The sequence below is a fragment of the Octodon degus genome, unplaced genomic scaffold (genome assembly GCF_000260255.1).
Source record: "Octodon degus isolate 3935 unplaced genomic scaffold, OctDeg1.0 scaffold00017, whole genome shotgun sequence".
Classification (NCBI taxonomy): domain Eukaryota; kingdom Metazoa; phylum Chordata; class Mammalia; order Rodentia; family Octodontidae; genus Octodon; species Octodon degus.
Genome location: NW_004524593.1, coordinates 1,648,283 through 1,660,029, shown reverse-complemented (window position 1 = coordinate 1,660,029; position 11,747 = coordinate 1,648,283). Strand labels below are relative to the sequence as shown.

Genomic DNA, 11,747 nt, shown 5'->3' with positions numbered 1-11,747 from the left:
TGTGGCCAGCTCAGCCCACCAGGGTGCGGGGCTGGCTGGCATGTGGTGCTGGGGGATTGAACCGCGGTCCCTGATGCTCTGCCAAGCTTGTTCTAAGTAGGTGCTTTAGACCACTGAGCCATCTCTCCAGCCCCAGTTGACAGTATTTGTGAGAAAAATATGAGCCTACAGCTGTCACTATCTTTGATTCCAGAGAAAGCATGTCTATCAGTGAAAACAGATCTGAGCATGGCAGGGCAGGATGAAGGAAGCCTGTTGAAAAAGTGTAAATCCTGACTTAATTGTGCCAAATCAGATAAGCCAAATTAACTAGTCTGAATCCAGCTTTTGTATTTACATTCAAAAAGGCTTAACTAAATGCAACTTTCAACTGAAATTTCCATTAAAGGCATCTAACACTTTTAATATTGATGGTTTCAGCTATTCTCCAATACTTCAAAGTCTACAACACCTAAAATGTATGCTATTGTTGAGATACGTATCTAAATCATGTACATGTAACTCATATTAAGGAAGAAGCTACCTAGTAATTAATAACTAATAACTTCTAAACTTGTGGATAAAAAATCTTGTTCTGTACTGGTTATATTCATGCTAAATTTTTAGTGACCAACAGAGCTTATTTTCATTTTTCAAAATACTTATAAGACTTTCTCACAGAAATTTTACAGAACAATTAAACTTAGGATTTAGATAAATCTATTCCAGGTATGGCACTTCATGGCTGTGGCTTTAACTAACTGAACACATTTCTACAACTGGTGAAAACAGATGGCTAACTTTGTTTCAATTCTGTTGAAGTACTGATCTCTTTGGCTCCAAGTACACCGCTTTCAGCCTTAAGCAGTCTGTCATTTCTGTAATGTATTGTGTAGCATTGTGTGTTTTTACATATGTCCTGACAACCACATTAAATCTATTTATATTTTCATTAAAGTAACATTTATTATGAGACTTTACCATGGGCAAGTATTGTGGTGAGTATATTATGGTAAAGTTTAAAAAGTGCAATCCTATAAAATAAGTTATGAGCATTATGGCTTTTGTGCCATAAATACAAGGTAAATAGTTCTTACAAGAGCATAGGCTCTAGAAGTAAACTATTTTAGTTTGAATCCCAGCTCCTCTTTATATTATCAGTATAATGTCAGGCAACTTATTTGTATTTCTTTGCTTTGGTTTCTTTGTATATTAAATGGGAAAATAACGGCAAGTATCTCAGGTCTGCTAAAGACAAATCTATTACTTAGGACAATGGCTTCACATATAAAAATTTAACAATGCTATATCTCACATATCCTCCTCGGGAAATAAAATTATAAAAGAGCTTCAGTCATGAGTGCCAATGACAAGTGAGCAGGCACACTAATTATACCAGAGTACAGCATTTTTATGAAAACATTTAGAAACAAAAAGGGAAGCTAACTTGAAACCAAAATATGATGGTTCAGTGTCTATGAAGTTGGTTTCATGTGCAAAAGTATGAATAATGTATAAATTACCTATAAGCTATGTGTGTAAGTTGTACATGAAAAATAAATAGATTTTATCCTTCTATTTGGGTCCCATTAACAAGATACCACATCATATATGTGCAAATATGCCAAAATCACAAATACTTCTAGTCTCAAGTGTTTAAGATGAAGGATACTAGTCCGACATGTGTAATTTATCATGATAAGAAAGGTACATGGAGGCCTGCTTTGAAAATGCTCTAAGTTGCAAGCAAAGTATTAGATGACTTCCTCATGTATAATTCCCTTTTAAGCCAGTGCTTACAAGAATAGTTTGGAAAGTCATTTAAGTTATTTTTTAAAAAGGAAGAAGATGGCTGGGGAGATAGCTCAGTAGAATAAATGCTTGCCTGGCAAGTGCAAGGTACTGAGTTCAATCCCTAGTACCGCAAAAAAAAAAAAAAAAAAAAAGAAGGGAAGAAGAAAGAAGAAAGAAGAAGAAAGAAGAAGAAGAAGAGGAGGAGGAGGAGGAGGAGGAGAACAGGAAGGATAAAGAAAAAAAAAAAGTATATTCTAGTCCTAGAGAGATATAGAGGGGCATAAAAGAAATATGAAAAGTACAATAGAAGCAGTTCTTGCATTTTCAGCATAATTTCAGGTTTGAAAAGTACTCTTTAGGAACCATAACCCTTCATACATGAGATTTTAAATGTTACTGCTTCAATGAAAAGCAGAATATGTGAAAACCATTCTTAAAAGCAGAAACAATTGTAATATTGTGGAAAAGTTCCTGAATTTCAAGTACTATTCTAAGGCTATAGTATTTTTTAATGTAATGGTTCAACAATAATCACTTCAAACGAAGACCGTTATTGAATTAAGTGGAAAAAATTAATTTGGAAATTAGAAAAACATAAAATGCTAAACCACACATCAGAAAAGCAACTGATATCTATGACAAAGACGGCATGTTAGGTTGATAATACAGCCTCTGCACTCACAGTACAATTACAGTTTTCACCAATGAGTCAGGAGACATACAGAAAGGTAAAATGATCTCACACTAGTTTTATATACAATTACATACATACTGCATCATACCAAGAAAATAATGTACACACCTGATTTTGGAATTGCAGGTCATTTCATTCTCAGGGTAATGAATATCCACTGCGTCCTGGATGACTGTGCCATATTCATAGACTTTAATCTTCTTTGTAACCCCAGCAATGGCAAAATAGTCACAATCCCGGTCAAATTCAATACTAAAGGAGAAAAAGAAAAATGTTTTACCTATAAGTCTATTTGTCACATTTACAATAATATTTCAGAGCCTGACATTCTATTAATAAAATAACTTCTGTTGATAGGGATAGAGGATCCACTTGAAATGACTTCAAAGTATGCTGGCTCAAAATTATGTCCCAAATAGGTCATCAAAAACACCAAATTCTAAGTATTAATAATAAAGTTGCAAAGATCTGCACAACTGTACTGACAAAATACTACTGCACTCAAATGCCTGACATATTTTTCAGCTGAGCAACAGTAACAATATTTTAACAAGGCAGGAAAGATTTAATGGTCTAAATAGTTTGGTATATTGTAAATATTTCAAAAATTAACAAATTTAATAAATCCTAGCAATTTTTCTTTCTATCTTATGAAGATTGACAAGAGTTCACAGTACTTAATGTCATTTTAATATATAAATGAGTATATATTAAATAAGTATATATTAAATAAGCTGAACTAATGATGTAATTGGGTGGTAACAAAGGAACAGAATACTCTTAAAAATGGAGTCACTAAATTGTTACTTTACCCAAACAAATATGATCTCCTTGAATTACAAATCCCAAAATATACTCCATAGAACACAAACAATAAGGCAAATCTTGAAATCTCCCTTCTTTTAGTGTTTCTTAGGATATTCACTTTCCTTACTTTCCTTGTAGTGACTTAAAAAAAAAAAGTCCTATATAAGCTACTCAAAACATAGATCTCATTAACTTTTGTAGAACTTAACTTGGAACCACACTAGAACTATTATAAGACGGCTAAAAATACAACTGACTTCATGAAAATGAACGTTGAAATGTATCTATTATTATTATTGTTATTGTTGTTGTTATGCAGGTTGGATGCGGAGTAGTGGCCCTCCTGTTTTCAGCCTCCCAAGCGCTGGGATTACAGGTGTGTACCACCACACTCAGTCTCAGTCACCATCTCAGTGTGCCCTAGGGGTGGGGCCAGCACTTTACACTAGAGATCGAACCGTGGTCCCTGCATCTGCTGAAGAAGGTACTTTAGTCCACTGAGCTATCTGGTCAGCCCTTGAAATGTAACATTATAAACATTACTTCTTAAAATAATTTTAGCATACTTTCTAAAAGCTTACCTATAAGCCTATAATATTCATAAGAATTCTCACCTATAATTAACTATATAGATCAATACTCAAAGTTAGCCAGAGAATAAAATGGTATTCAAAACCAGACAGTCTGATTTGATAGTTGATGCTAATAATCACTATTCTAATCTTCAAAGTTCTTTTGTACAAAGCAAAATGCAAAGTGTAGTGGCTAATGGTTTACTATAAAACAATGTGAATGTGTCCTTTACACCTATGTATGTGCTCCATCACCACAAATGCCCACACAGCGTGCTGCACACATCAAGGATTCACTAAGGGAATATAAATTCAAACACCTACATGACATATATTGATAATTATCAATGATGCATTTTGATATAAAAATTAATGATTAATTAACTTAGAATGGTTACTAAGCTAGTGGTAAAAAATAAAATAAAATAAAAGAACAGGAGAATCAACATGAGTTCGAGGTCAGCTTGGATTCCATAGTGGGTTCAAGACCAGCCTGACCTACACAGCAAGATCCTGTCTCAAATGACAAAGCTTCCTTTAATGACACACTCAGATACTCAGCATATAGCTTTCAATCTGCCATAATTTTATATAAATTTTACAGGATTTTCATTCAGTTAAGTGTTTCTGATGAAAGCACCAATTAGCAAATGTTATTTTCAATATAATATGACTACACAGCAATGCAATATTTACAACAATCTTAATCAAATTATTGCCTCAACTTGATTAACACAGCATAATTATACATATATCAAGTAATCATCTATCCTCAACTTATATTCACAGCTTCCTGTCACTGAAGACATAATACTGTATCTGGTAAATGACAGTTATCAAACCTGAATTCATGTGTTCAACTTACTAGGTTTTGAGTCTGAGACCTCAAATGAGAACCAGTTATCCCTACTTTTCCTCCCCCTTTAAACAAACAGCAATTCAATCAACAAATCAATTCTAATGCACTAGTAAAAGTACGCCATTAGAAAACACTATTCATTTTAACATAAAAAAACTGGATATTAACCAGTTGTTATGTCAAAAACAAAATGTTAGCCTATAATCCCAGTACTCTGGAGGCTGAGGCAGGAAAATCATCTGGAGTTCAAGACTAGCCTAGGATACAAAGTGAGCTCAAGGCCTGAAATGCACAGCAAGACCCTGTCTCAAAAAGACAAAACAAAGTGTTTTTAATATCTACATTTACACATAAATAAAAATGGACATTAATAGTTCAAAGAGCCAGGAGAAAACTGACACATAAATAAAAATGTTATCTAACGGAAGATCTGGGGCCAGCAAGATAGCTCAGTAGACTAAAGCACCAGCTTGGGCAAGCACTGGGACCACAGTTCTGCGTCCCCCGCTCCATATTCCCTGTCAGCTCCACCCCTAGGACAGGCTGAGCAGGCCAGAGTCCAGGTATAGCGGCACATGCCTGTAATCCCAGTGCTAGGGAGGCTGGAAGCAAGAGGATTAACCATGAGTCCAAGCTGTGTAGTAAGATCCTGTAACAATCAAATACATTAAAAAAAAAAAAATCTGATATGATGGCCTAAATAAGTTAAGGCTATTATGTCTTCTTTTGCTACTTTGCTACTTAGAGTAGTGCTCTCCTTATCTCTATTTCCAACAACATAATGAAACTTCAGAAACAGATCATGGAATAATTCATACAAGCACTTAAGTTTTCAGGTAGAGTTTTCCACAGTTAATTTCATGTGAATGGCCTTTTACTTTATAGTACAATATTTTAGCTGCTTTTATTGTTCGGTTCAGTAACACAAATGGAAGTGCAAAAGTTTAACAGTGATTTGTTAAATGGAAACAAAAACAACATAAACAGATTAACTGAATTTATTTGCTTACGCACTTAAAAACGAGAATTATAAGACATCTTGCTAATGTTACAGTTTATTTCTGCCATCTGCTATCTACCAATAGTAATTACTAAAACGATTGGTTTATAAAAATGTAGTTCAATGATAAATTCCATTTCACAGTATTTGTTTCTAATTACAAGGTACACAAATTTCCTTTGAAAAGTACTAGACACTAGATTCACTTTTGTTTTCTTTTTTGTATTTTAGGAAACAGTCTGCAGGGTGTTCAGGGTCTCACTACCAGATCGGACTCAATGATCTGCCTGTTTACAGCCTCCCAAGAGCTGGGATTACAGACTTGCACCACCATGCCCAGTCTCAATCTCTGGCTCAGCTTGCCCCTGCGGCGGGGCTGGCAGAGCAGGCCCAGGGATCGAGAACTCCCAGTCTCTGTACCTGTTTCAGGTGCATTAATCTGCAGATTTACTTCAAATGTGTAGATAAATTGCATTTTTCACTCATACTTGAAAATATTTCAAGTGACAAAATAAACTGACTTATTTCAGTTGATGAAAACAATAGTGCTCGCTTTGGCAGCACATATACTAAAATTGGAACAATACAGAGAAGATTAGCAAGGCCCTTGCACAAGGAAGACACACAAATTCATGAAGCAGTCCTATTTTCGGGGGCAGGCCAGATAGCTCAGGGGACTAAAGTGCCTGCTTGCTTGCTTGCTTAGGCAGAGTGCAGGGACTGGGGTTTGATCCCCAGTGTGCCATGCCAGCCCCTCAGCTGTGAGAAGTTGAGCCAAAGATTGAGACTGGGCGTGGTGGCACAAGCCTGTTAATTCCAGTGCTTGGAAGGCTGAAAACAGGCGGATCACTAGGAGTTCGATCTGGGTAGTGAGACTGTACAGACCCTGCACTAAATACACACACATAAAAAGAATAATTCATCTATAAGAAACTGGTCATGCTCTCTGTCAAACAGGGCCATCAGTCAAGTGATTACAAGAGCAAGTCAAGAGACCTCAGAAGACAGCTGATGAATGCCTGCCTCCAAAACAATGTGGCATATGCAATTCAAAGCCATCAATACACCCAATCAAGTGAATACTTGCAGGGTTCCTACAGTCGTATCTCTTTTCATTACAAAATAGTTATTAACAAAGTGAATTAATATCCCGAACGCTACCATCTAATTTATGAAAAGCAATTATAAAGAGCAGTTATTGAGTTTCATTATTATGGTGACAGCATACCTCAAAAGTAACAAGTAACTATAAAAGAAATGGAATCTAGATTTAGAAACTGAGCATTTTAGTGAAAAGATCTGTAAAGAACAGAAACACAAGTCAATTAATAGTTGGTGTTGTTCAGTACTGTGAGAAAAAGACTAACGTCATTCAACTGACTTTCTTCCCTAAGACTGATATTAATAGTTAAAATTCTCTATATAGTATTTACTATGTCCTGGATGTTTTAAACACCACACATAAACTCTAGGTAAAGAAATCAAGATATAGATGTTCATATGCGCAGTAATACCAGATAACTGAAACAATCTGTTTTGAGCCTACATTTTCAATCATTATGAAAAATTGCAATTTTAACAAAAACAATGAGTTCTTTTTAAAGAACAAAGCACAAACAAGAAAAACAGAAAAAAAAAAAAACCATCACTATTTTGTATATAATGATAACAATTCAACATTGTGCAAAAATTATTTTTATTTTTTATTTAGGACAGATTATACAGATCTCAATGAGTAGACAGGACTTGTAGTGATCCTCCTGTTCACAGTCTCCCAAGTACTGGGATTACAGGCACATGCCACCATGCCTAGTCTCAATCACCATCTCAAGTGTGCCCCGGAGGTGGGGCCGGCACAGCAGGCCTGGAGATTAAACTCCAGACCCCTATGTCTGCCTAAGTAGGTGCTTTAATCCACTGAGCTATTTATCTGGCTCTAACATTGTGTAAAAATTAAATAGAAGGGACCGCAGCATTTTGCAAAAGTTATATACAAGGGACTACAAGAGTAAGTTATAACTGGTAGGAAAGATCATACATAGTGTAAGGAAATATCAAATGGTAAGACAAAATGTATATAGCAATTCATAAGGCAACATCCTGAGGCCTGCAAGAACAAAATAATAACATAGGAGTATTCTCAGCCATTAAATATACAGAGGGCCTGTTAGCTGCCAGACAGACACTGAGATGGCTGATAAAACACAAACATACAAAGTCCTCCCTATCAGCAATCTATGCTTTCAGTCTGTGTGCTCTATTAGAGCATTCCTATGCACAAATAAGTATGTAAGAATTCCTATTTTTAATCAAACACAAGGGATGACATTATACGTCCATATTTATACCACACTGTTTCTCCCTTCACCTAGTCACTTCCTTATCATTTCATATCATTATATATTAGGACCACCTCATTTCTTCCAAGTGGTTGCACAGAATAGCATCATATCACTGTACCAAATTAATCAGTCTAATACTTATTGTAGTCTCTTACTATTAACTATTTAAAAAATGCTGCAATAAGTGTCATTTCCCATATATTCCAGAATGCCTTTTAAGTATGTGTATGTATATAGAGATGAAGTGTAATATAAAAAATTATACACATTTTATTGCTTAGCAAAAGCCAAACCTCTCTCGACTTCTACACCACTAATCATTCCAGTTCCTTCCCTATTCTCTTTATCTTCTTATTCTTTTTTTTGCCCTTATGATTACCTTTATTAGTCAACATTCAAAAGTAATTGTGAAAGAAATAAAAATATTTAAATTCATGAAACTAAATTTTATCACTGCCACAATGTGATTTATCTTCTCACTCTAACTGAAACCCAACTGTCCCCTGCAAATGCCTCCACACTGGTTTCTCTGAACTCTGCCTATATATCATATTCAAGTAGAGTTACAAGTGTGGTCAATGTCCTCTTTGCTATATAAAGCTTCTTCCAGACAATTTCCCTTTGAAATGCTCCAGTCTCTGTAAAAGATACTGTTCAATACCTCTCTAGTTATTCCCATGCATTCTTAGAAATTTTAACTTTTGGTGCACTATCACTCTTTCCAACACTACTCCTGTCATAATTCTTAATTATTTCAATGACCATACAGATGATTACTCTAATACCATGACCAATTTCATATCACACTTACAAAGATTTTTCTTTCCGCTTACACTCCACACACAACCATGACCATATTCTAGACATTTTCATTACAACTTCACCACCTCTATAATCTCAATTTAATATTCTGACATAGCATTTTCTCACAAACACTTCCATTCTTTTCAGTGTACTCTGTTCTATGAACCTTTAAAGGCCATCACCTCCTCTATATTCACTTTCTTCTTTACACAAAATATACGGCCAATAATGAGAACTCCCTTACATACAACTCTGTACTCTCACACAGTCAACTCGATTTTTTTCTTACTTCCTTAGCACAATTCTAATCATAAATTTGCCCGCTACTCTACACTTGAACTGCCACAACACAACACTAAGAAAAACACATGACAATGTTCTCTGGTCTTCTGAATTCCTAATCATTACCTGAAATTGGGCACTCAATACTGTCTAGCTTTGTAAGATATTTCCCTTGTCTGTTTATTATTTAACTAGCATAAAACAAAATTTTCGGGCTTTGACCATTGTTCTCCAGCTTCCCCTGATCCTTTATAATTACTCTCAGCAGATTCTACGCTCTATGGATTATTGAAAATATCCAAAGTATAAGAAGATCACTTCCAAAGGATCCTACCACCATATCTGTATTTACCAGCATTTCTTTCAATATACTTCCACTACTTCTCTTGTCACTCCAGCTGAATGATTTCTGTTTCAGGACTGGACTAAAATGTTGACTTGTTTGTACATTCCATCCTTGTTTGCCTTACTTTATGAATTAATTCTCTTCCTCTCTCCTGAATGAGCTTTTCCATTTATTGTAGACCTTTCCCATAACATCTCTTTTAAATTAAGTACAAAATAAATGAAAATATCTCTTACAATTCTATTTCTATCTACTTACCACTCATTTACTTTTAATGAAAAAAAGGGATTCAAACTCAGGACTTTTGTGTTTGCCAGACAGGCGCTTAAGCCACTGAGCTATATACCCCAGCATCTCATTTAATATTCTAATAGCACAACTTTGCCCCCAAAAAACTTACAAAAATGATGAAAAACTATGCTATGAACTCTGTCCACACTCATTCCAACTGACTCCAACTGACATTTTCTCCTAAGTTATTGGAATCTAGCTTTTACATCTACCACTGAAAACAGTTATAAAATATAAACGTCAAGAATAACATCACTGGGGCTGGTGAGATGGCTCAGTGGTCTAAAGCACCTACTTAGAACAAGCTTAGCAAAGCACAGGGACCGCGGTTCAATCCCCCAGCACCACATGCCAGCCAGCCCCGCCCCCTGGTGGGCTGAGCTGGCCACACACACATAAATAAATAAATAAATAAATAAATTTTAAAAAAAGAATAACATCACTATGAATCATCTTCCTTGAATATAAACATTAATGACTTCATCCCCAAAGACAGGTAATTTTTCTACTTCATTTAGCAGCTAGATTGTTCCTACTTTAGCCATTCATTTTTACTTTCACACTTAAATATCACATTTGTACACTCCACCTCCTTTTCACCGACATGAACATCTCATGGTTTTAAATCTATACACTGATGACCCTCATGTGTTTGTCTTCTACCTCCATCGCCCTCTACACCAAAACTGCCTGCCTACTTGACACCTCCAACTTTAATCAGGCATCTGTCCTGAGTTTCTAAATGCCACACCAAACCCTTCTGTCATCTTGTAAATTAACCACATCTCTCTCATTAACTAATTTCTACAGTAATCTAAATACTCCTCACTGACTTCTTACTTCATTGGAGAAACTGTATCAAAATACTTTAAACTGATAATCATAAAACACAGAAATCTGGGCCAGCAAGATAGCTGAGCAGACTAAGCATCTGCTTAGCCAAGCACAGTAACCTGGGTTCAATCCCCAGCACCACATGCCGAGCCAGCCACCGATTCAGGTGTGGTGGTGCAGTGCTGGGGAGGCTGAAAACAGGAGGATCACTAGGAGTCAGAGCTGTGTAGTGAGACCCTGTACCAAATATATTTTTTTAAAAATATAAAAAAAAAAAAAAAAAAAAAAAACACTGAAATCTATTTCTCAGTTCTAGGGGCTAGAAATCTTAGGATTAAGGTCTAGATTTGCTATCCACTTAAAGGTCCACTTCCTGACTCATGTAAGGTCATAAATGGCAGAAAGGGAGAGGGAATTCCCTCAGGCCTCTATTTTAGGACACTAATTCCATCTGAGAGACCTTCATGACCTAATTAGTCCCAAATACCAAGCCCAATGTATGCACACCTGCCAAATACCCTCATACAGAAGATTAGGGTTCTACATATGAAGTGGGGGCTGGAGGAGCAACACCAAAGTTCAGACCATAACAAGGTAACTCTGTTATCATTTTCATTGAAGGCATCATATTTTTTGCCTGTATTAGTATCTCTGCTTCCATATTTAATCTCTAACAGTTCTACAATCCATTCTTAACACAAGAAAAAAATACCTTTCCACTGATTAAAAGTACTGTGATACCTTCAGACATAACTTCATGGAAAAAACGCCAAGTGATTATAAAATGACACATGCCTCCCCTCATTCAAAGGTTATTCTCCTTGGTAAACCTAAGATACAACAAACCTATCTCACCTCAGGGACACAGCACATGACAGCTATGTGACACATATGACACATATGCAGTACTCTGTCAGTATGCACATGGCATATTCCCTCTCTTAATTCAGATATTATCTCAAAGTTAAGATTCTTGCTCTTCTCCTTCCCAGCATTACATTTTTATTTTTTCTATAGAATTTAAAAATATTCTTATATTCTGGGCTGGAGAGATAGCTCAGTCCCTGCCTGGCAAGTGCAGGATCCTGAGTTCAATACCTAGTACCACACACACACACACACACACACACACACACACACACA

At 35.9% G+C, this 11,747-nt stretch overlaps 1 protein-coding gene and 1 non-coding gene across 6 annotated transcripts in view; one reads left to right on the top strand and one right to left on the bottom strand.

Annotated features, from left to right (window-relative positions):
* The window catches only part of Cop1 (COP1, E3 ubiquitin ligase), a 212,767-nt gene that overhangs the window by 70,924 nt on the left and 130,096 nt on the right, over positions 1 to 11,747 (bottom strand). For all 5 annotated transcript variants that reach the window (XM_004626780.3, XM_023710244.1, XM_012513744.2 and 2 more), the window contains one exon: positions 2,576 to 2,719. In XM_004626780.3, coding sequence (XP_004626837.1) covers positions 2,576 to 2,719 — 144 coding nt within the window. The remainder of the gene's footprint in view (positions 1 to 2,575; positions 2,720 to 11,747) is intronic.
* LOC111815521 lies at positions 6,251 to 6,357 on the top strand. Its single transcript, XR_002820204.1, has one exon. It is a non-coding gene; the product is annotated as a U6 spliceosomal RNA (small nuclear RNA).